At 34.9% G+C, this 23,739-nt stretch overlaps 2 protein-coding genes across 6 annotated transcripts in view; one reads left to right on the forward strand and one right to left on the reverse strand.

Annotated features, from left to right (window-relative positions):
- Positions 1–23,739, forward strand: part of MNS1 (meiosis specific nuclear structural 1) — a 216,791-nt gene that overhangs the window by 118,658 nt on the left and 74,394 nt on the right. The gene's annotated exons all lie outside the window — the stretch shown is intronic.
- Positions 1–23,739, reverse strand: part of TEX9 (testis expressed 9) — a 62,264-nt gene that overhangs the window by 22,337 nt on the left and 16,188 nt on the right. For all 3 annotated transcript variants that reach the window (XM_006179884.3, XM_032481125.1, XM_032481126.1), the window contains 6 exons: positions 23,097–23,145; positions 22,218–22,300; positions 20,111–20,289; positions 17,545–17,627; positions 16,946–17,119; positions 263–397 (listed from right to left, as the gene is read on the reverse strand). In XM_006179884.3, coding sequence (XP_006179946.1) covers positions 263–397; positions 16,946–17,119; positions 17,545–17,627; positions 20,111–20,289; positions 22,218–22,300; positions 23,097–23,145 — 703 coding nt within the window. The remainder of the gene's footprint in view (positions 1–262; positions 398–16,945; positions 17,120–17,544; positions 17,628–20,110; positions 20,290–22,217; positions 22,301–23,096; positions 23,146–23,739) is intronic.

Here is a 23,739-nt window from a genome sequence, read left to right on the forward strand (position 1 = left end):
CATACAATAAAGATTTGTTGGATAAAAAAAATAAATGAATCCTCTAAAAAGTTGTGCCATCACCCAATCGTGGCAAAAGTACAAGCAATATAATCCTAATTTACTGAGAATGTACATAATGCTAATGAGTGTATTTCACCTGAAAAGAGAAACAGTCACCATAACATCAAGAAGTGTAATTTTAAAACTTTTACTTTTGAGTCTTACATAAAAGAGAAAGTTACCAAAGGTGATCACTACCAAAACTTCAATTTTTCCATACCTTGTTATTTTGCCTTAATTTACTTAACTCCAGTTTATACTTTTCTGCTTCTTCCAGAGCTCGATTCAAGCGAACTTCCATGGCACTTTGACTAGTGGCAGCCTGTTTTTGCAGTCTTCTTTTATTTTCTAATTCCTGTACAGTAAAAGAGATACACAGAACATTTATAAACAGATCCTAAGACCTCTTTACTACTATTTTGCAACATTTTCCATTCCTATATTCCTTGCTTTCTGCCAAATTTTACATACACACACACACGGACAGAGGCTGAGCACTGAGTGACACAGATCTCAGGGAATTCTCACTCTGAATTGGCTATAGAAAAATACAGCCTTAAAGATGTAGTCACAAATTAGACTTTCAAATTACTTATTGTTTGAAAATTTCTATCCATCCCAAGATACAGTAACACATGTTTTTTATATTTATTTCATAAACAGTTCTTTATAACTATAGTTCTTCTCCTGGGAACCTCCCAAAACACCAATGTGAGACATAAATTCTCCCACAAATACTGTGTGTAAACCTGACAAAATCTATCATTTAAAAAAATCTGTTAAATATTTATTAATGCATTCTACATTAGCCATATAGGAAAATCCCAATTCTGGGGAAAAACAACAGATTTTATGGGTATTTTCCCTGTTCTGGGGTGGGTTTAGACCTGCATTTCTGCAAATATCTTAAGAGATGCTGCTGCAGAGAGTCTATAGGCCACACAGGAAGAAACATGTACAGGAAAACCTCCAAACTCCATCACAAGCTGGCACCATAATCTCAACTCCTGCCACAAATGTTACCTGCGGCTACGTGAGCAGTACTTGGTTGGATCTCTCCCAGACAGACATTATGCTTCTGGCCTCTGCCCCTTTGCTCATGCTCATCCTTCTGCCCTGACCTCTCCCTACCCCTCATTTTTACCTGGCTTGCACCTATCCATCCTTTAAGACTCAGCTAGGACTAACTCTGGTTTTACCTCCTGCCAGAAGCCTTCCTTATCTTCCTCACTATCCTCCCAGGTTGGATTAAGTGTCCTTTCTTCAAAGCTTCCCTAGCACCTTGATATACATATATCACAGTGCCTGCTTGTGTGGGACTGAAACTATCCACTGACTGCATTTCCCTCGCTGTACTGTTAGCTCCTGGGGGACAGGAACTACTTTCATTTCTACGTTCTGGCACTTCAGCAGCATATAAAAGGCATTAATGAGATGTTTACTAAAATTAATTTATTTTGTAATACTTAACTCACTCTTCTTTGCATCCCCTACAATGCCTAGTACAGAGCATTACACCAAAACAGATACTCAGTAAATATCGTGCAATTGAAATGATGCAGATAAAGATACAGTTGTCTGTTTTCTGCTTTAATAGTTTTTTCTCCTGGCTGTTATCACTATGTTTTATTTGAAAACTGATCTCCCTGGCTCTGAGTAATTAAGGGGAAAACAAAACAAAACAAAATACGTGCTGCTCTTTATGCAGGTTTCTAAACAAATCAAACTGTCTGGATACCATCTGCTCTCACCAGCCTTCTTCACAGCTTTGTGGGTGGTAGTGACACTGAGAGCGGCCTGATTTCTCTCACTGTTCACACGGAAAAGGCAGAGATTCTCATTAGCCACCAAGGCCACAGTTCTTGCTGCCTCATTTCAGCCTCTTCTCACAAGAATATGGAATTGCCCTTCTCTTTCTTGCTGATGACTCTGTAACCTACTTCAAAGAAAATTGAAAACCTCCCTTTACCATATGATGCCTCCCTACCCCCGAATCAATACTGCTCCACTTCTTGGGAAAAGCGAAAAAGAAAAAAGATAGACAGAAGAATAGTAAAGTACGAAATAAAGTCTTCCTAAATGAGTAAATCCACTAAGGAAAGGGGAAACCTTATCAAAAACTTGAAAACACTTCTGTTTTCAATCTTACTCAAGAATTTTTTTACAAAATGCAGACAAAATACAAATACTGAGTATTTTCAAGATGCAAGCTCCTAAAGTAAATTTATTATTACCAAAAAAAATTAAGTTTACATGTTGCTAGTGAAAAAAAAATTATGAAACATATCAACCCCTGAAGTTTACATTAGTTTTAAAAGAAAAGGCTGAGTAGCTTAAAGAAAATCAAGTTTAAAACTCAAATACTATGAAATCCAAGAATAATCTGGGATTCTTCCATTTCTGAAGCACTCATAAGGCACTGGGGGAGTGTGAGAGAGAGGTGTGCGTCAGAAACCACAGCGCAAGACAAATGCAGCAGCTGCTTTAGAGGAACACAAACTGTCACAGTGATTCAGATGAGGACAAATAAATGACCAGGTAAGGTTCTAGAAACAAGTGACTGAGGTACCAAAAGAAACAGACCTGGAGTCAGAAAACCTGCCAGCTGTTGTAGACTCAGTTTCCGTATCTGAAATTGGGTGTAATACTATATGGTTTATGGGCAAAAAACCTAAAAGGTTTTACCTATTCAACACATTTATCCAGCACTTACTACATGCCTGGTACTACTCCACATGACGGACACACGATAGTTAACCACAGTTCTCCTCTCATAAAGCTTGCACTCTAGAGGAAGAGACAGATGATAAACACACACATACATGCATACTCACGGGTGAGATCTGGTAGTGATAAGGGCTATGAAGAAAAAGGGTAAGAGGACAGAACAATAGGGAAGGGGCATAATATTTAACATAGAGTGGTTAACTTGAACAGACTGATCACTAGAAATGAAATACAATCAGCAATAAAAAACCTCCCTACAAAGGAAAATCCAGGACTGGACGGTTTCACTGGGGAATTCTACCAAACATACAAAGACGAGCTCATACCAATCCTTCTCAAAATCTTCCAAAACACTGAAGAGGAGGGAACACTCCCAAGCTTATTCTATGAAGCTACTATTACCCTGATACCAAAACAAGATAAAGGCACTACTAAAAAAGAAAACTACAGGCCAAATATCATTGACGAACACAGATGCAAAAATCCTCAACAAAATATTAGCAAACAGAATCCAACAACACATAAAAAAGATTATATACCATGATTAAGTTGGATTCATCCCAGGGACACGAGGATGGTTTAACATATGCAAATCAATCAATGTGATACATCACATCAACAAGACAAAGGACAAAAATCACATGATCATCTCAATAGATGCAGAAAAAGCATTTGATAAAACTTACATCCATGTATGATAAAAACTCTTACCAAAGTGGGTATAGAGGGAACCACCAAAGTGGGTATAGAGGGAACATATCTCAACATAATCAAAGCTATTAATGACAAACCCACAGCCAACATAATATTCAACAGTGAAAAGCTGAAAGTCTACCCACTAAAATCTGGAAAAAGTTAAGGATGCCCACTCTCACCACTTCTATTCAACATAGTATTGGCAGTCCTAGCCACAGCAAATGATAAAAGAATTCGGCAAGGTAGCAGGATACAAGATTAACAAACAGAAGTCAGTTGCATTTCTTTATACTAACAATGAAATAGCAGAAAAAGAGAGTAAAGAAACAATCCCTTTTAAAATCTCATCCAAAACAATAAAATACTTAGTAATAAGTTTAACCAAGGAATAAATTTGACCAAGGAGGTGAAAGACTTACACATGGAGAAATACGAAACACTGACTAAGGAAATAAAGGAGGACTTAAAGAAATGGAAAGATATCCAATGCTCTTGGATTGGAAGAATCAATATTGTTAAAATGGCCATACTGCCCAAGGCCATCTGCATATTTAATGCAATCCCTATCAAACTACTCATGACATTTTTCTCAGAAACAGAAGAAATAATCCTAAAATTTATATGGAATCACAAAAGACCCAGAATTGCCAAAGCAATACGGAAGAAAAAGAACGAAGCTGGAGGAATAACCCTTCCAAACTTCAGACAATACTACAGAGCTACAGTAATCAAAAGAGCATGGTATTAGTACAAAAACAGACATATGGGTCAATGGAACAGAGAGCCCAGAAATAAACCCACAGACCTATGGTCAATTAATCTTCAACAAAGGAAGCAAAAATATACAATGGAGAAAAGACAGTCTCTTCAGCAGGTGGTGTTGGGAAAGTTGGACAGCAGCATGTAAATTGATGAAGTTAGAACACTCCTTCACACCACACACAAAAATAAACTCAAAATGGCTTAAAGACTTAAACATAAGACAAGATACTATAAATCTCCCAGAAGAAAACATAGGCAAAACATTCTCTGACAGAAATCTTAGCAATGTTCTCATAGGGCAGTCTACCCAGGCAATAGAAATAAAAGCAAAAATAAACAAATGGGACCTAATTAAATTTATAAGCTTTGGCACAGCAAAGGAAACCATAAGCAAAACAAAACAACAACCAGTTGAATGGGAGAATATATTTGCAAATGATGTGACTGACAAAGGTTTAATTTCCAGACCATATAAACAACTCATACAACTTAATAACAACAACCCAATCCAAAAATAGGCAGAAGACCTAAAGCAATTCTCCAGTGAAGATGTACAAATGGCCAACAGGCATATGAAAAAATGCTTAATATTGCTAATTATCAGAGAAATACAAATCAAAATTACAACGAGGTATCACCTTACACCAGTCAGAATGGCAAATATTCAAAAGTCCACAAATGATAAATGCTAGAAAGGGTATTGAGAAAAGGGAATTCTCCTACACTGTTGGTGGCGATGCAGTTTGGTGCAGCCACTATGGAAAATACGGAGATTCCTCAAAATACTAAAAACAGACTTACCATATGATCTAGCAATCCCACTCCTGGGCATATATCCAGAGGGAACTCAAATTCAAAAAGATACATGCACCCCAATGTTAACACCAGCAATATACAATAGCCAAGACATGGAAGCAACCTAAATGTCTATCAACAGATGACTGGATAAAGAAGTTGTGATATACTTATACAGTGGAGTATTACACTACCATAAAAACGAATAAAATAATGCCATTTGCAGCAACATGGATGGAGACTGTCATTCTAAGTGAAGTAAGCCAGAAAGAGTAAGAAAAATACTATATTATATTGCTCATATGTGGACTCTAAAGGAAAAGGAAAAAAAGGACACTATGAACTAATCTATAAAACAGAAACAGACTTGCAGACATAGCAACCATTTTATGGTTACCCGGGGGAAAGGGGGTGGGAAGGGATAAATTTGAGAGTTCGAGATTTGCAAATATTAACTACTAAATATAAAAATACATAAGAAACAAATTTATAGCACAGAGTACTATATTCAATACCATGTAATAACCTTTAATGAAAATGAATATATATATATATATATGTATATGTATGATTGGGACATTATGCTATACACCAGAAAACTGACACATTGTAATTGACTACACTTCAATAAAAAAAAGATACAGTGGTTAGGGGAAGGCTTTCAAATGAGGAAATGATTCATGTAAAGATCTGGAGGAAAGAATTATAGACTGGAGGAACAATGAAGACAAAGACCCTGAGGCAGGAATTCATTTAATATATTCAAAGATCACTTAGGTGGTCAGTGTGGCTTCAGCTGAGTGACACAGCAGTTTTAGGTCTTAAGACCTGAATGACATGGAAAGCCTTTGGAGGATTTTTAGTAGGATAAGTATGTGCGTGTTTGTGTGTGTATGTATGTATGGTGACCTAAGGTTTTTAACAGTTGACCCTTGAACAACATGGGTTTCAACTACCTGAGTCCACTTACAGGCAGAAATTTTTCAACAGGAAATACTACGTTAATACACGATCCACCATTGGTTGAATATGTGGATGTGGAACCATGGATATGGAATCACAGATACAGAGGAACGAGGGATATGGAGAGCCGACTGTAAGTTATATGGGGATTTTCCACTGTGCAGAGGGTGTGTGCCCCTAACCTCCAAGTTGTTCAAGCATCAACTGCATTCTAGCTACTGTGGTACTGAGTGCAGCAATACCAATCTAGGAGGTCACTGGAATAGTACAAGTGAAACATAGTAGCTTGGACTTGGGTAGAAGTAATGAGTTTTTGAGAAACAGTTAATTCTATGCATTTTGAAGACAGAATTGGCAGGACTTGTTGACGGACTTAATGATGCTGTGGAAAGAGAAGGATCAAGATGACTCTTGGATTTTGAACAACTCCATGTTTTTACTGAGAGGGAGAAAAAGAGAAGCAGGTTTGCAGAGGGCAGGGAAGCATACATATGATGTTCTGCAAACCAAGTAGAGATATTAAGTGGACAGTAAGATGAAGAGTCTGGAGCTCAAAGAAAGGTCAGAGAAAGAAACAGCAACGTGGGAGTTCCCAACACATAGATGGTAATACAAAGCCATGGAAATTAATGAGAGCATCTCAGACCTGGATGTAGACAGTAAGGAGAAGAGAGCCAAGGACTGAGCCCTGGGCACTCCAACATGTAGAAATCCGGAAAATGAGGAAGAAAATTATAAGTATGATGCTTCAGAAGCCAAATCAATAGTGTTTCAAGGAGGGAGAAATCAACTTTGTCAAATATTGCTGAGACATAAATTACTGAGGAATAAGAACTGATGAGAACTGGCACTGTGGATTACTAGTGACCTTGTTAAGAATGGTTTCAGAGGCAGAGAAGAGATGGACACCTAACTGTTGAAGTTTCAAGAGAGAATAGAGAAACTGAGTATATACAATTATTTTAAGAAGTTCTGCTATAAAGGAGAGCAATGATACCGGGCAAGAGGTAGATATGAGATCTAAGGAGGCTTTTCAAAAATACATATATTGGAGATTCTATGGCATGTTTTTATGCTAATGCAAATAATTCCATGGACAGAGTAAATATGATTTTTGCAAGAGAAAGGCATGATAATTGTAGGAGCGAAGTCCTTGAGTAAGAGAGATGGTATGGGATTCAGTGCACCGTGATCAGCATTAGCCAGAAGAGGCAGTAATCCACCGTAATGAGGGGGGAGAGCAGAGGAGATGGGTATAGAAACCAAGAGGTGTCACAGATTTAGTGACAGGATGAAGAAGAATTATCTTTGATTATTTTCTTAGTAAAATAAGAGGGAAAGTCATGGACTCAGAATGCTAAGACTGGAAGAGGTACTGGAAACTTAAGAAGAAAAAAATCACCTGTTTAAAATCACCTTTGAAAGTGGGAGAGGAAACTGTCTTCTCAGAAAGTAGGAGAGGAAAATGGTATTCCACTTGATATTTGTAAATAAAATTTAAGTAGGACCAATCTACTGGGCTGTACATTTTTGTTCAGTCTTAATACACTGCTCATGAATAGGCAAACAGGAGAGGGGAAATTGGCTAGAACTAGGGTTGGGTTTTGCCACACACTTCATTGGTAGGGAAATTAAGGATATATGCAGAGCATAATTAAGTTGTGTACCATGGTACCTAAGCCAGAGAAGAGAATAAACATGAAGGAATGGGTACATCTATGTAATAAAATATATATAAATGAGAACACACAACAATTATATGTGTATGACAGATATACAATATTAAACAAAGATAAGGTACCATTAATATAATGGTTTTGCAGGATACATAAAGGCAAAAATGAAAAAAGCTTTCTTTGCAAGATATGAGAATGACTTGTAGAAGGTCAGAATTGCTTTCAAGGACTTCTACTATGAAAGCAGGAAAGAATAAAGCAAGAACCAGGCATCTTTAGGAAATGACACAGAGCTCAATTTTACCTGGAGCAATTTAACAAAAGAGCAGATTATTTTTTAAAAGGTGAGTTACTAATGATAAGAGTGTTCATATGACATGATCCCTGGTCAGAGAAACTTTTGGAATGCACTACTAATTTTAATTTAACCAAAAAACAAAATAAAACAGAGATTAAGGCTTCTGACAAGGAAGAAATAATTAATATCTACATAAGAAATGCACTGTAAACAACTAGAAAAAATTATCAAAATATGTTAAATAACTATTTAGAGACATTAGGAAAACATTAGGATTGTGATTCCTGAGAAAAAGGAAGCAAATGAGTCTTATCATCCCAGCATTCTGCTGGGAGGCAATATCCACACTGTACAGCAAGGTACAAGCAAGGAGAAAATACAAGCAGAGCCCAGGAATTCACTGAGTTAAGGAGACAGATCAGAGATGGAAGAGACTGAGACAGCTGGGAATTTGTATGAAGGTTCAAGTAAGGAAGAACTACATTAGGAAGGAGCTTCAGGAATCTACATAGGAGATACCTGGAGTCTACAGAGGACTAGGCCATACCTGCATACAGGGAAACTCAACAGGGCCAGACAAAGAACAGTTAGGGAGCTGTACACAGAACAATTCCCATAGCTCACAAAGGGAAGGAAGACATCTGAACTCTAACCAGCTAGAATGGACAGTCTTCAGGGGTCCTCTGGGGAATTTGGTGGAGATCTTGAAAGGTCTCTTTAGGGTAAGCCTTAGGAGTAGAGCTGAACTACTCCTGAAAGGTGCACTAGACACATTCTAGTAAAACTTAAAAATGGGCCTCAAAGGGATTTAACTGGCAAATAATTACTTGTCAAAACCCATGACTGTCTTCAAAAAGCACACTAAACACAATCACTCAACAATATAATATTCACAGTATCTAGCATCTGGTAAAAAAAAAAAAATCACTAACCAAGCCAAAAAGCAGGAAAGTATGACTGATATCCAGGAGAATAAAAATCAGTCAATAGAAACAAACACATAAATGAGAAATATAATGGATCCAGCTAACAAGGCTATCAAAACAGCTATTTTAACTATATACAAGTATTTAAAGCAAAAAATTAATACAATGAGAAGATGAAGATATAAAGAAGAATCAAATGGAACTTATGATGAATAATATATCAAAGTGGACATTTTCCTCACTAGGAATAGGGGCATATTAGACACTACAAAGAAAAAAATTAATGACCAGTTACTAAAGATATAGGAATAGAATCTATCCAAACAAAGAATATAAGAAAAAAAGGCCAAAAACAGCTCATCAATAACCGAATATCACTGATATTGTCAGTTTGATGACATCAAGAAGTTCAACAGAAGTATAACTGGAGACTCAGGTTGGGGAGGGAGGTAGGGAATACAGGAAAAATATTAATAATGGCCCCAAATTTTCAAATTTGATGAAAACTATAAATCTACAGATTCAAAAAAGCTCAACAAACTTCAAGCAGAATAAATACACCCCCCCCCCATATAAAACTGACAAAGCACATCATTATGAAATTGCTGGAATCCAGTAACAAAGAGAACATCTTAAAAGCAGGAGGAAAGGACACATTACATACAAATGTAGTAAGAAAAGAATTACTGTGGACTTTTAGTGAGAAACTACAACACAGAAGACAATGGGATGACAGCTTTAAAGTAACAAAAGAAAACAAAAACCATCAATTGATAATTCTATACCTAGTGAAAAATACCCTTCAAAAGTTAAAGGGCTCAAACCACACATGAGTGAATTCAAAACTGGTGAAATCTGAGTGTCTGTGGATTATACCAATGTCTGTTCCTTGATTTTAAGATTATACTATAATTATGTTAGATGTTACCATTGAGGAAAACTGGGCAAAGGGTACACAGGACCTCTCTGTACTATTTTTGCAACTTTCTGTGAATCTATAATCATGTCAAATAAAAAGGTTTTCTTAAATAAGGAAAAACATAGTCTTTTCCAGAGAAATAAAAACAGAGAATGAGACTACCAAACTGGCACCACAAAAACTGAGAGGGTAGTTGTTTCAAGCAGAATCTAAAGAATGAATACAAGAAATAGGTATGAGGGTGTTATACATGAGATGGTATAACATGATTTGAAGGCAGACTGTGATGTGTTAAAGATGTATGTTATAAACCTTAAGTCTAAGATTAGATATAGCTAATAATGGAGAAAAATTGAATAAAAAATAATCAATTCAAAGGAGAAAAAAGTAACAAAGAACAGTTTGGGAAAATAGAGAAAAAATAGGAAGATAGACTTAGATCCAAACATCAAAAGCTGCATTAATGTAAATGGTCTGAACATACCATTAAGAGACAGAGACTGATACTGTTAGAGTAAATGAAGAAGCAAAAACCACAATTAAAGCCATTTCTTATAACACATTTTCAGTATAAAACAGAGTAAAAGTAAATAGATGAAAAAAGATATAACATGTAAACATTAAGAATAAAGCTGTAATTACTAAATTAACGTTAGAAAAAGTAGACTTTGGAACAACGAATATTTTAAGATATTGTAATATAGTAGTATGTCGTAATTATAAAGGGGTACTAATCAAAACACTATTTTAATCCTTAATGTGCAGGCATCCAAAACAGAGACTGAAAATACATGAAGCCGAAACTGATATGACTGAAAGGAGAAACAAATCCACAATTCTAGTCAGAGAATTCAGCACAAGTACTGCTCTCTCAATAACTGACAGAACTAGAAAATCAGTAAGCATTTAGAATGCTTGAACAATACTGTCAACAAATTTGACCAAACTGATATTTACAGAAAACTCCACTCAACACAGCATAACACATGTGGTTTTCAAGTGGACATGAAGTATTTACCAAGAGAGACCAAATGCTGGTCCATATAACTAATTGCAACAAAATCATACACAGTGGGTTCTCACAACACAGAATGAAATTAGAAATCAATTAACAAAAAGACATGAAAATCCTCAATATTTAGAAATTAAATAATACACACATCTAATAATCTAATGGTTGAGAAAAATGGGAAGGAAATTAGAAAATACTTTGAACTTAATGAAAATAAAAAAGACAGTATCAAAATTTGTGGGAGAATATTTATAACTTTAAATACTTATGTCAGAAAAGAAGAAAAGTAGAAAACCAATTATCTAAGCTTCTGCCTTAAGAATCCAGAAAAATAAGAACAAATTAAGCCCAAATAACAATGAAGGAAAAAATGAAAATTAAAAACGAAGGAAATGCTAAAGGTTAGAAATCAATGAAATAAAAAACTGACAAACAGTAGAAAAGACTCATGAAGTCAAGTGTTGATTCATGAAAAAGTTCAATAAAATTGGTAATTAACTAGACTAAGAATAAAACAAGGATAAATTATTAATATCAAATATGAAACAGGGGTCATTATTATAGGCATAATATAAATAAAAATACAATAAAGGAATATTATGGACAAATTTATGCCAATGAATTTGACTACTTAGATGAGTTGGAAAAATTTCTTAAAAAACACAAATTACCAAAACTGACTCAAAAAATAATGGAAAATCCAAATATACTTATATACACTAATTAAATTGGTGGGTAAAGATTTCTTGAATGGGACTGAAGAAAGCATAAAACTTCACAAAAAACAATGTATTGGAATTCATCAAAATTTTAAACTGCTACCTTTTGAAAGATACTGTTAAGAAAAAAAGCCAAGGCAGATTGGGAGAAATCATTCAAAATACATATTCTTCCTAGGATTGGGAGAAATCATTCAAAATACATATTCTTCCTAGCAAAGAAATTATACAAGAAAACATAAAGAACTCTTACTACAACCCAGTATTTTAAAATTGGGCAAAAAATTTGAACAGACACATCACAAAGGAAGATATATGAATGGCCAATAAGCCTATGAAAAGTTGCTCAAGATCAATAAATATAAAGGAAATACAAATCCAGCTATAATGAGACACCACTCCTAACCCCTCTACAGTGTTTAATACTAAAAAGAATAGCAACACTGAGTGTTAGTGAGAATACACAGTAGCTACAACGCTCATATATTACTAGTGGGAATGAAAAATGATACAATCATTTTAGAATACAGTTTGACAGTTTTCTAGAAAGTTAAACATACACCTTCCATAATATCCAGAAATTCTATTCCTAGGTACTTATGAAATATCATGAATGATACTGAACATGTCTAAACAAAAACATATGTCTACACAAAACACTTGTATGTGAAAATTCACAGTGGCTTTACTTCTTATAAACAGTCCAAAGCTGGAAACAAAAATGCCCATCAACTGGTAAACAGATGAAACGTAGTAAATCCATAAATACTACTCAGCAATACAAGGGAATGAACCATAAAACACACAAGACTGTTGAATCTCAAAAACATTACACTGAAGAATACAGATGCGGAAAGTACATACATAGGATTCCATCTATATGAAATTTTAGAACAAGGAAAACTAATCTGTAGTGAAAGAATACAGATCAGTGGTTGCTTGTGGCCATGCTTAGAGATTGCGGATTTAAGTGGAGGAGACACAAAGGAAATTTGGGGGGGGGGGGCAGTGGCATATAGAAATTTTCTTAATCTTGACTGTGGTGGTGGTTACAAGGATGTATAAATTTGTCAAAACTCAATGAATTGTACAATTAAGACAAGTATATTTTAACAATATTGATTCTTCCAATCCAAAAGCATAGACTATCGTTAAAATATACTTGTCTTAATTGTACAATGCAATCCCTATCCAATTATCCAGGACATATTTCATAGAACTAGAAAAAATCATAATAAATTTATATGGAACCATCAAAGACCTAGAATTGCCAAAGCATTACTGAAGAGAAAGAAAGAGGCTGGAGGAATAACTCTCCCAGACTTCAGACAATACTATAGAGCTACAGTCATCAAGACAGCATGGTATTGGTACCAAAACAGACATATAGACCAATGGAACAGAATAGAGAGCCCAGAAATGAACCCACAAGCTTTTGGTCAACTCATCTTTGACAAAGGAGGCAAGAATATACATTGGAATAAAGACAGTCTCTTCAGCAAATGGTGTTGGGATAACTGGACAGCAGCATGTAAAACAATGAAGCTAGAACACTCCCTTACACCATATACAAAAATCAACTCAAAATGGATTAAAGACTTAAACATAAGACAAGATACAATAAACCTCCTAGAGGAAAACATAGGCAAAACATTATCTGACATACATTTCAAAAATTTTCTCCTAGAAGAAATAAAAGCAAGAATAAACAAATGGGATCTAATGAAACTTACAAGCTTCTGCACAGCAAAGGAAACCAGAAATAAAACAAGAAGAAAACCTACAGAATGGGAGAACATTTTTGCAAGTGAAACCGACAAAGGCTTGATCTCCAGAATATATAAGCAGCTCATACGACTCAATAAGAAAAAAATAAACAACCCAATCCAAAAATGGGCAGAAGACCTAAACAAGCAATTCTCCAAGGAAGACATACAAATGATCAAAAAGCACATGAAAAAATGCTCAATATCACTAATTATCAGAGAAATGCAAATCAAAACTACAATGAGGTATGACCTCACACCAGTCAGAATGGCCGTCATTCAAAAATCCACAAATGACAAATGCTGGAGAGGCTGTGGAGAAAGGGGAACCCTCCTACACTGCTGGTGGGAATGCAGTTTGGTGCAGCCACTATGGAAAACAGTGTGGAGATTCCTCAAAAGACTAGGAATAGACTTACCATATGACCCAGGAATCCCACTCCTGGGCTTGTATCCAGAAGGAAATCTACTTCAGGATGACACCTGCACCCCAATGTTCATAGCAGCACTATTTACAATAGCCAAAACATGGAAACAGCCTAAATGTCCATCAACAGGTGACTGGATAAAGAAGATGTGGTATATTTATACAATGGAATACTACTCAGCCATAAAAACCGACAACATAATGCCATTTGCAGCAACATGGATGCTCCTGGAGAATGTCATTCTAAGTGAAGTAAGCCAGAAAGAGAAAGAAAAATACCATATGAGATCGCTTATATGTGGAATCTAAAAAACAAAAACAAAAACAAACAAACAAACAAAAACAAAGCGTAAATAAAGGACAGAAATAGACTCACAGACAGAGAATACAGACTTGTGGTTACCAGGGGGGTGGAGGGTGGGAAGGGATAGACTGGGATTTCAAAATTGTAGAATAGACTAAACTGTATAGCACAGGGAAATATACACAAAATGTTATGATAACTCACAGAGAAAAAAATGTGACAATGAGTGTGTATATGTCCATGAATAACTGAAAAATTGTGAACACTGGAATTTGACACATCATTGTAAAATGATCATAAATCAATAAAAAATGTTAAAAAAAAAAGACAAGTATATTTTATTGTATTTAAGTTATTCTTTAAACAGAGATTACTAACAAAAAAACCAAATCCAAAGATGAAGTAAAATGCTCTGTTTTTATATTTTAAAAATGACTCTACCTGTTAGTATCAGCAGCTAAAATAAGTTAATATACCTAACAATGTTTTAATAGTTGGGTTTTTGCAGGTTTATAGAAGCAGCTACATCAAACTTAAGCTTTGTTTTTTGTATTTCTGTGAACTGTACATTGAGATTTGTTTCCAGAGATATAAATAATGAATGGAATTAGCAAAGAAAGAGTCAATCTTAAGTTCCACGTAACTCATGAGTTGTTATAACTCTCTGGCTGGTAGGTAGGTAGGAATTCAAGCCGAGAAGTTCAGAGCCATTGAAAGTTTTCATAAAAATCTTCAGGTAGCCAATGTATCATAATTCGTTAGTACGTTCACCATGAACTAAAAGTTTCAAATATTTCAAATCAATGAGATTTTGGAACAGCTGTGTGTTTAAGTCCATTTAATTTTGGGGAGTTGGAGAGTCTACATGATTTGCAGAGTCAGACAAACACAGTTTGAATCCTGTTAAGACCTCAGGCAGTTTGCTTAACCTCTCAGACTTGGTTTCCCTTTTGTAAAATGTTTTACCTGGCACACAACACTCAAAAAATGGTAGTTCCTTTTCTGCCCGTATAAAAGTAGGGTTATAATCAATGTAGTCCTTTAAGAATATTAATCTTTTGACAGAGCACAGGATACAATGGAAAGGAAAAGAGAAAAGACATAAAATAACCAGTGAGGAGGATTCAGAAATAAGATGATAGCTTGAACCAAGAAGTGGCAAAAGGAATTGAAAAGAAGAGGTGAATGAGAAGCATTTAGATGAAAGAATCACAGGACTGGGTGTGAGGGCCAGGAATAAGAAAAGTATCAAAGATGCAGGCGAGGTTTCAAAATTATGTGAGATTAGAGCAGTGATATGACCACAGCCCAGATGTACGATGACAAATGGCAAAGTGTGATGACAAATTAAAACAGCTGTTTCCCAGATATAACAGCTCGTTTTTTTCTTTGACCTCTTGCTTTTACTTCTTAGAGCAATAGAAATATAATACAAACTACATATGTAATTTAAAGTTTTCTAGTAACCAATTTAAGAATAGGTAAAATTAATTTTAGTACCATATTTCACTTATCCCAATATAATCCAAAATACTATCTCTCAACATGTAACCACTATAAAAATATTAATGAGGTTTTACTTTTTTTTGTATTTCATTATCAAAATTTGACATTCATTTACACTTAAACAACATGTCACAATTTGGACTAGCCATTATATGATGAGTGGCTACCATTTTGGACAGCATAGACTTAAACTATTAGATGCTATAATTAATTTTTCTTTCCAGATAAGTAGGTAAACAAAATGTGTTTTTTCCATTCAAAGTGACAATCAGCAATAAAACAGAAAAGGCCACAACGTGGATGAATCTCAAACACTATATGCTAAATGAAAAAAACAGACTCAAAAGGCTACTGTGTCATTCTATTTATATGACATTCTGGAAAAAGCCAAAATATAAGAATCAAAAACAGGTCAGTGACTGCCTGAGGCTGGGAATAGGGAGAGGACTTGACTAAATTCACAAGGAACTTTTTTGGGATTATGAGTGTTCTGTATCTCAACTGTAGGGATGGTTATGTGACTATGCAATTGTCAAAACTCATAGAAATGTATAGTCATCCTTCAGTATGTGTGGGGGACTGGTACCCCCAGTCTAACATGTGGAGAAACTGGAACCCTTATACACTGCTGGTAGAAATGTAAAAATGGGGTAGCTGGTTTGGAAAACAGTTTGCAGCTCCTCAAAAGGTTAAACATAGGGTTTTAACCCAGCAATTCCACTCCTAGGTATATACCCAATAAAAATGAAAACAAATGTCCACACAAAAACCTGTACATGAATGTTCACTGTAGCATTATTCAAAACAGTCAAAAAGTAGAAACAACCCAAATGTCCATCAACTGATAAACAGATAAATAAAATGTGTTATATTCATATGCTCTATAAAAAGGAATATCACTGTATAAAAAGCAATGAAGTAGTGATACATACTACAATGTGGATGAACCTTAAAAACATTTGGTTAAGTGAAAAATGCCGGTTACTAAATACCACATGCTATACGATTCCACATATCCAGAAATGTCCAGAATAGGCAAATCGATCAATACAGAAAAGACATGAGAAGTTACCTAGGGCTGGAGGGGACTGGGGAAACAGGGTGGAGGTACTGTGGCTAAAGGATATGAGGTGTGTTTTGGGGTGATGAAAATGTTTAGAGTGGTGACAGGTGCACAACTCAGTGACAAAAAGTCACTGAAACGTACAGTTTAAAGAGTGAGAGATACTGTATATGAATTATACCCCAATAAAGCTATTAAAAAACACTCTCCTATTAATGGGGGAAGAGTTTTTAGTAAATACTAACAAAGCAACTAAACAATGAAAAGCAGTGTCTATGCAAACATGTAACTTTAGTTTTAGTTCATCTTTGGCATTAGGTTAGGAAAAATAGCAAAATTATTACCCTTTCTACTGAAGACAACTGTTGCTGTAATCCATCACATTTTTTGTTTGCTTCTTCGAAAAGAGCTTTATATTTTTCCGTTTGAGACTGTTGTAAATTAATTGTTCGCTGCTGTCTCACACAATCTTCTTCAAAATTTTTCAGTTGAGACTTTAAATCCTGAATTTCATCCTCCTATAGTTATAGAATTATAGACTATGTGAAAAAACACAAGATTTGGCACCAAGCATAGAGCAGAAAACATAAAGGAGCTTCATACAATCTTTGATGAGATATTTATACCCATTTCACCAAGAAAATCAAATTACCTTCCATTTGCATCCTCAAAAATGGAAGACAGATGTTATATTTGAGTTTAATAGCTTACACTTAAGTCCAATATAGTGCATTCTAATTGCTAACAAGTATTTAAAATTCTTCAGCTCTATGATAATTCAACATCTCAGAACAGAATAAACTGCAATATTTATGATTTTTGAATTTAAAATTTAACTGTGAATTATACCTCAATGAAGCTAATTTTAAAATAAAACTGAAAACTGCTCCTCAAATATCTTTGAACATTACAGCATTTATTTTGAGAGGTTTTAAAAACTTACCTTTTTATTGCATTCACACACAACATTATCCAATTCCTCCTGCATAACACGGAGTTTGGCCTTTAGAAATCTGATCTGTGCTTCTGTTGATTTAAATAATAATATTTATTGTCTTTCACTGAATCTAAGATGCCATCAATTGTAAGACCACTATTTTATCATGGAAAAAGTGCTCAGGATGGGAGTCTAATAGGAGATTCCTGTTTGGGAATATTAAAGGCACTAAACACCCTTAATGTAAAGGTAAATGAAAAACCCACCCAACAGAAAGGAATTGTTCACATCTCAACACTGGAGCCAAGTAAAGAAAGGGGGAAAAAACCAAAAAGCTTCCCTGAGAATGGGAACCACACATCAGTGCTCACTGAAGTTTGCAGACTGAATTCATATTTACCAAGGTGGTCCAAAACACCTCAAACAGAATTTAACGTGGTCTCAGGTTGGTAATGCCCCCAAGTGTTTGACAGAGGCAAACACAAATCCTCCCTAGCAAAACTCAACCTCAAAATCAGCCACTGTGATTCTAAAATGCCACTGACTGTAACATACACTCTGATTTCACAGAAGTTAAAAGGTAGTGTTTATGTCTCAGAGCAAAAAAAAAATACACTAATACCTTACTGCCAAAGCTTGCTCCCACAAACCCTCATTAAGCTCTACTTTTGGTACTTCCTTGCTAGCAAAACTTCTTTATTCTATAGTGTAAGTAAATCTTTGCGGTTTTTAGGCCTATAAAAGTAAATAAAGTGAAAACTGAACTTAGAACTCACTCATAATTCATTCAGTCATTTAAAAGATGTTCCAGGCATAATACGGACATTATAATACAAACTTTGCTTTCATGGAGCTTATCTAGAATAAACAACTCTGAAGAGTCTCTGAGAAGTTGTCAGCATAAATCCTGCAGAGCATAAAAATCTCCATACACACTTCCTGTTTCAAAGCTCTCCTTCTGAAGTGTTTCCTGTGTCACCACGGAGCTGATCAACTATGGTTGGCTCCAACCCACCTAGATTTCTCTAGCCTCAGCAATCCTTCTAGCCCCTGATGCAACTAACTCCAGGTTAGCAGGGGATAGAAAGGAAATGATAAACTTAGAAGCGTTAAGTTTGCAGCATTTGGTCTCTAGGGGAAAAGAAGGAAGAAACAATGGGAGAGCACAACTTGTCCCATCTCTTTCTCTCCCCAACTCTAATCTCAGTGTTACCAGTAAGGAGCTGAGTCTCTGGAGGTCCACAGCATTAACCTCCTCTCCCCTCCCACTCCAATCTCTGTTTTACAAAGCAGTCTGTGCTACTAAATTACATTTTTGTTCTTTGCTCCTGCATATATAACCCAGTCATTCTGGGCAATCATGTGGAGTAAGTGAAAACTCCCCTAAAAGGCAAGATACCTAAGCCAAAGATTCTGAAAAGAGAAGAGAGGGGTGCAAAGTGGCAGAGGCAATTCAGCGAAAAGAAAAAAAGCAGCAATTTAAGGCAGTCTGTGCTCATTCCCTGTACCTGGGAGGAGGAGCTCTGTAACAAGGCCATGCGTGACTGTGTACTGAAAAAACAGCCAACATCTGACCATTGTGTCCTTGAAGGCATCTTAACAGAGGCATAAAGGTAACTTCCGTTTTCACTTACCTTCGCTCCTAACAATTAGCCCCCAGAAGGCTTACATAGGTCAGTAAATGTAATAAAGGCATAAATGAATTGTTTATGACTAGCATGCAGCACAATAATCATTACACATGTAAATTATTATGATCCTCATAGAATCAGAAAACTTTAAAGATAAACTTCAGGATCATCTAATACAAACTGCTATATTTTCAAAGAAATTGCTATGCTATTACAGAGGGGCTAAGTGGTTTGCCTGAACCACAATTAATTAGAGTTCAGCATTAACTATGTTCATACATACTCAACTGTCTCATTTTTGGTTTACATTAGCATAGGTGGCTCCTCATAATTCACTAATTTCAGAGGTCTCACCGGTAACTAACAATGTTTTTAGATGATCTAAACTTAGTATTTTTTTTCTAGTGGTATACAGAGAATGAGTTTATAAGAAAGATTATTAATTAGAAAACTTGTTTATTTTATCTGATGCTACATTAATAACTCAGTTATCCTTTAATATGTGTTGACTTAACATAGCAATAAGTAGAATATAGTAACATGAAATGAAAGGAACTCAAAGAAATCTGGTTTTTAAAAAAGTATTTCAGTGTTTGCATGATAAGCTATGGGCCACTTAACCTGAGTTGAAAAGTGGTCAATGAAACCAATACTAGATAGCCTCTTTTATTTTTACTTTTTATAATGAAAAATATCAAACATATACAAAAGTGGAGAGACTAGTTCAATGAAACCCTACTTACCTATCACCTATTTTCAACAATTATTAACTCAGAGCCAATTTTATTTCATCTATAATCCCACTCATTCACCCACCACTAAGTCTTACTAGATGATTCTGAAACAAATGCAAGACATCACAATATATGTCTTAAATGGGAGAAAAATAGTTCCTAATATGTAATTGTGATGTAAGGATAAAAATAAACAAAAACCCCTACCTGTTCCAATGTCTTTACTAACACCACAAAAAATATCATCATCTATAACATCAGGTAAGCCTTCTTCCTCCAGTTGCCCTTCAATTTTGCTAATTGTTTTTGCAAGAGAGAAGTCTGAGAAATCCTCCGGAATGGCAACATCATTGGCAGTTTGTACATCAGAGTATTTCAATTTTATACTAAAACAAAACAAAACAAAACATATTTATGTACACTGTGTATTATATGTTAATATAAAAAGGAGCTAAGACTCCAAGATGACTATTATCCAAAAACAAAGCAGATGAAAATTACTGTAAATTTTAAATTTATGATGAAATCTACAATTGATACTTTTAAGGGCTTATACTACAAGACACTTAGCAGACTTTCAATCTTTATGAATCACAGAACCACAGAGCTAGAGAAGGCTTTATGATGCCAGTTAGTCTAGATATTGCCAATATAAAAAATTAATAAACAAAAACCTCAATTAAACAGTCAGAGGACCAGAAGGGGGGAGCTTACACACCCTGTGACACCAGCAGAGCCCAAAAGCATGTAGACTCCTCTTCCGCCCTGGCAAACAACTCAGCTAATGGAAAGTCTTTGTATACTCTAGCCCTCCCACCTTCCTTTCCCATCTATAAATGAGTTCTCTCTGCCTTACCATTGTGCAATTGTCTACTGACGCTGAAAAAACCCAAATTTTGCTTTAGCCCAACACTTCCAAAACAAGCAAAAATTAAAACTAAGAGTATTGAACTTGTTCTCCTAGGTCAAATCCAGCCTGTGGCTTTTAATTTTACATGCCACTGGAGAAGAACTGTAAGAACTGGTACCGTTCTAGCCATAATTCTGCAAACAATGAAGAATAACATCTCTTGAGAAAGAATTACAGAGTCAACAGTTTTTAGCTCAAACTCTACATTTTTTTCCACCAAAAGAAACACTAGTTCTAAGCAGGGTCAAAGTCTACTAAAAAATTGATATTTTTTAAGAAAGGAAGAAATATGAATTAAGAGTCACTTCAAAAGGCTTGAGATATGGGCCAGGCCTAACCCATCAAGTTTGTTTCCACACGTTTAGTTTTAACTTTTTACTTACTTTAAAGCCTAACTCATATTTAATACATAAGCAAAGGCTTTAGAATTTTTTTTGGAAAAACAACCTTTTATTTAAGGTAATTTATTTATTTTTAGAGGAGGTACTGAGGGTTGAACCCAGGACCTTATGCATGCTAAGCATGAGCTATACCCTCCCCGCAATCCTTTTATTTAAAATGTAAACTTGAAGTCTGAAAATAAGATAACTCTTTCCAGTTATGTATGTGTATGTACTTATGTATGTAGTGTACGTTCAATTTCCTTCTATCAATTTTAGATTTTTCTTCTTTATCCTTTCACTCTATTTTTTTCTCTCTTTTATTCAAAAAACAAATATGTTACTTAGCCAATTAAAAGACACAAGAACTAGCAAAGATTTTTTCCAGAATCATAATGCACTTATCAATCTGGGTACACAATAGACATATAAATTTAGTAATTTACTGTGAATAAGAAGCTGATTGGTACAATCCACTGTAGGTGTGACCCTCCTTTTCTAGGTCTACTATCCATCCTAAAGAGCCTCTTGAGTCCCCCTTTTATGCTTAAAATACTAAACACATTCCTGAATTCTTTAACACCAAAGACAACAGAATGTAAATTATAACTATACCATAGTCTTAGAGCATGCCAAAATCATTCTCTAACTCAATATACACAATAATGCATGGTGTTCAAAAAGTGTAAGACTATTTAATCTATTTAAGAGAACTAGGCAAAGAAAGATATCAAGGTTCTAGTCTCAGTTCTAAGAAAATACTGAACTAAAAATAACATTTAAAAAATTTGAAATGTGGCAATTTTGCTTATGAGAATAATACAAAATGTTCATTAACTGCTGCAAGACATTTCTGAGTAGAAAATATTTTAAATTATTAAATTGGATAAGATATGTATGGTATAAGTTTGTATATTTTGGGTATAAAAAGATCTGGAGAAACAGAAAGAGCTTAATAATTAAAAACAATGGTACTGTGAATTATAAAACTAAAAAAAGTAATAATTTTAAAACTGTACTATACCTTGAATTTTTTTTCTTTCCTTTACTTGAAGAGTGTAGTTTGTTTTGACCTTTGTTTATTGTATCAACGTTTTTGGTCTTTGGCTACATGGAAAGAATTTAAACTACTGATTAATTAATTAGATTCTAATCCCTTGCCAAGGAAAGCAATTTCATGGTACACAGAACTGCTAGTTTGCTATGCAGAAGAACTGCTACTGTCACAGAATTAACCAAACTGTATTTGAAGGAATCCAGAACTGTTTAGCTGGAAAAGACCTAGTTATCACTAGGACTAAGTGATGCAAATGTAAGAAAACAAGTCCCACAGATTCAAGGATATTCAGCCAGCTAGTGGAACGTTCAAGGGGATGTTCCAATTCACAGAGTTTTACTCTCCTCACTGACTGTTCTTCAGACAGGCCTCCACGTAAACTGTGCCCTGGGTCTACACTCCCATGGGAACTCGTACATCCAAGCAGGCCCGACACCTGCAACAGAGATCTCTACACTGTTTAACATATTTGATGAATATTTAATATTCAATATTTGAATGAATGAACCTTTCAAATCACCTTTATATATGAATACTTTTCTTTTTCAGATCTTCTATCTAGTAAATTTGGGCTTCAGGGAGAAAACTAAAAATTCTTAGATAACAGACTAATTTCACTCAGAATTTTTTCCAATGAATCTCCAAATTGTTCAGGGAAATTAAGAGACAAAAAAGGATTCAATTTATTTTATGAGCAACATTTCATAAAGGCATCTCTTCTGAATAGCAAGACTCGTAGTCTATTTCTAGAGTCATACTCCTTCTCTGTTTTGTCTAGCAAAAGTCTAAAAAACAACCTAAATTCTACAGAATGTAATCACATTCACAAAAAGTTTGATTTCATACCTTAGTTTCTGAATGTAAATGAACTGTCCCTTCAGACAATAATGGACCTCTACAGATAAAAAATAAAGATCATATTAATAAAAGGTGATATAAACTGAGACATAACAAAACTCAACAGCAATTATGTTTGGAAGGAAAAATACATAACTATCAAATAGACTTCACTATAATTCTAATTACACATATGTTAATTTATTTTGAATGTGTCACAAACCAGAAAAGTGCTTTGATTACATAATTTGCCTTTGAGAAGATATACTATAATGCCAATATTTTTGTAGGAAAATGCAGCACTAATTTTAACGAATGGTAATCATAGGGAATGATTATTGGCTACACACAGGGATCTATTTTACAAAATGATTCACCACATGGCTTTTTATTGAGGCTACTCAAATGTTATCCTTTGTCTTATGCATTTAAACACTTGGTCAGTGTGTGTTTTCCCCATCACATTACGAACTCCATAAGAGTAGGAACCATGTCTGCCTTGTTCACTGCTCTATGCTTAGTACTTGGCATAGTACCTGGCACACAGCTCTTAAATTGGCACTAAATAAATATTTGCTAAATATATAAGCACATCTAAAACACAATTCACTTTTATGCAAAAAGTTTTCAAAATACGTTTGTAGTTTAAAAC

The sequence above is a fragment of the Camelus ferus genome, chromosome 6 (assembly GCF_009834535.1).
Source record: "Camelus ferus isolate YT-003-E chromosome 6, BCGSAC_Cfer_1.0, whole genome shotgun sequence".
Classification (NCBI taxonomy): Eukaryota; Metazoa; Chordata; class Mammalia; order Artiodactyla; family Camelidae; genus Camelus; species Camelus ferus.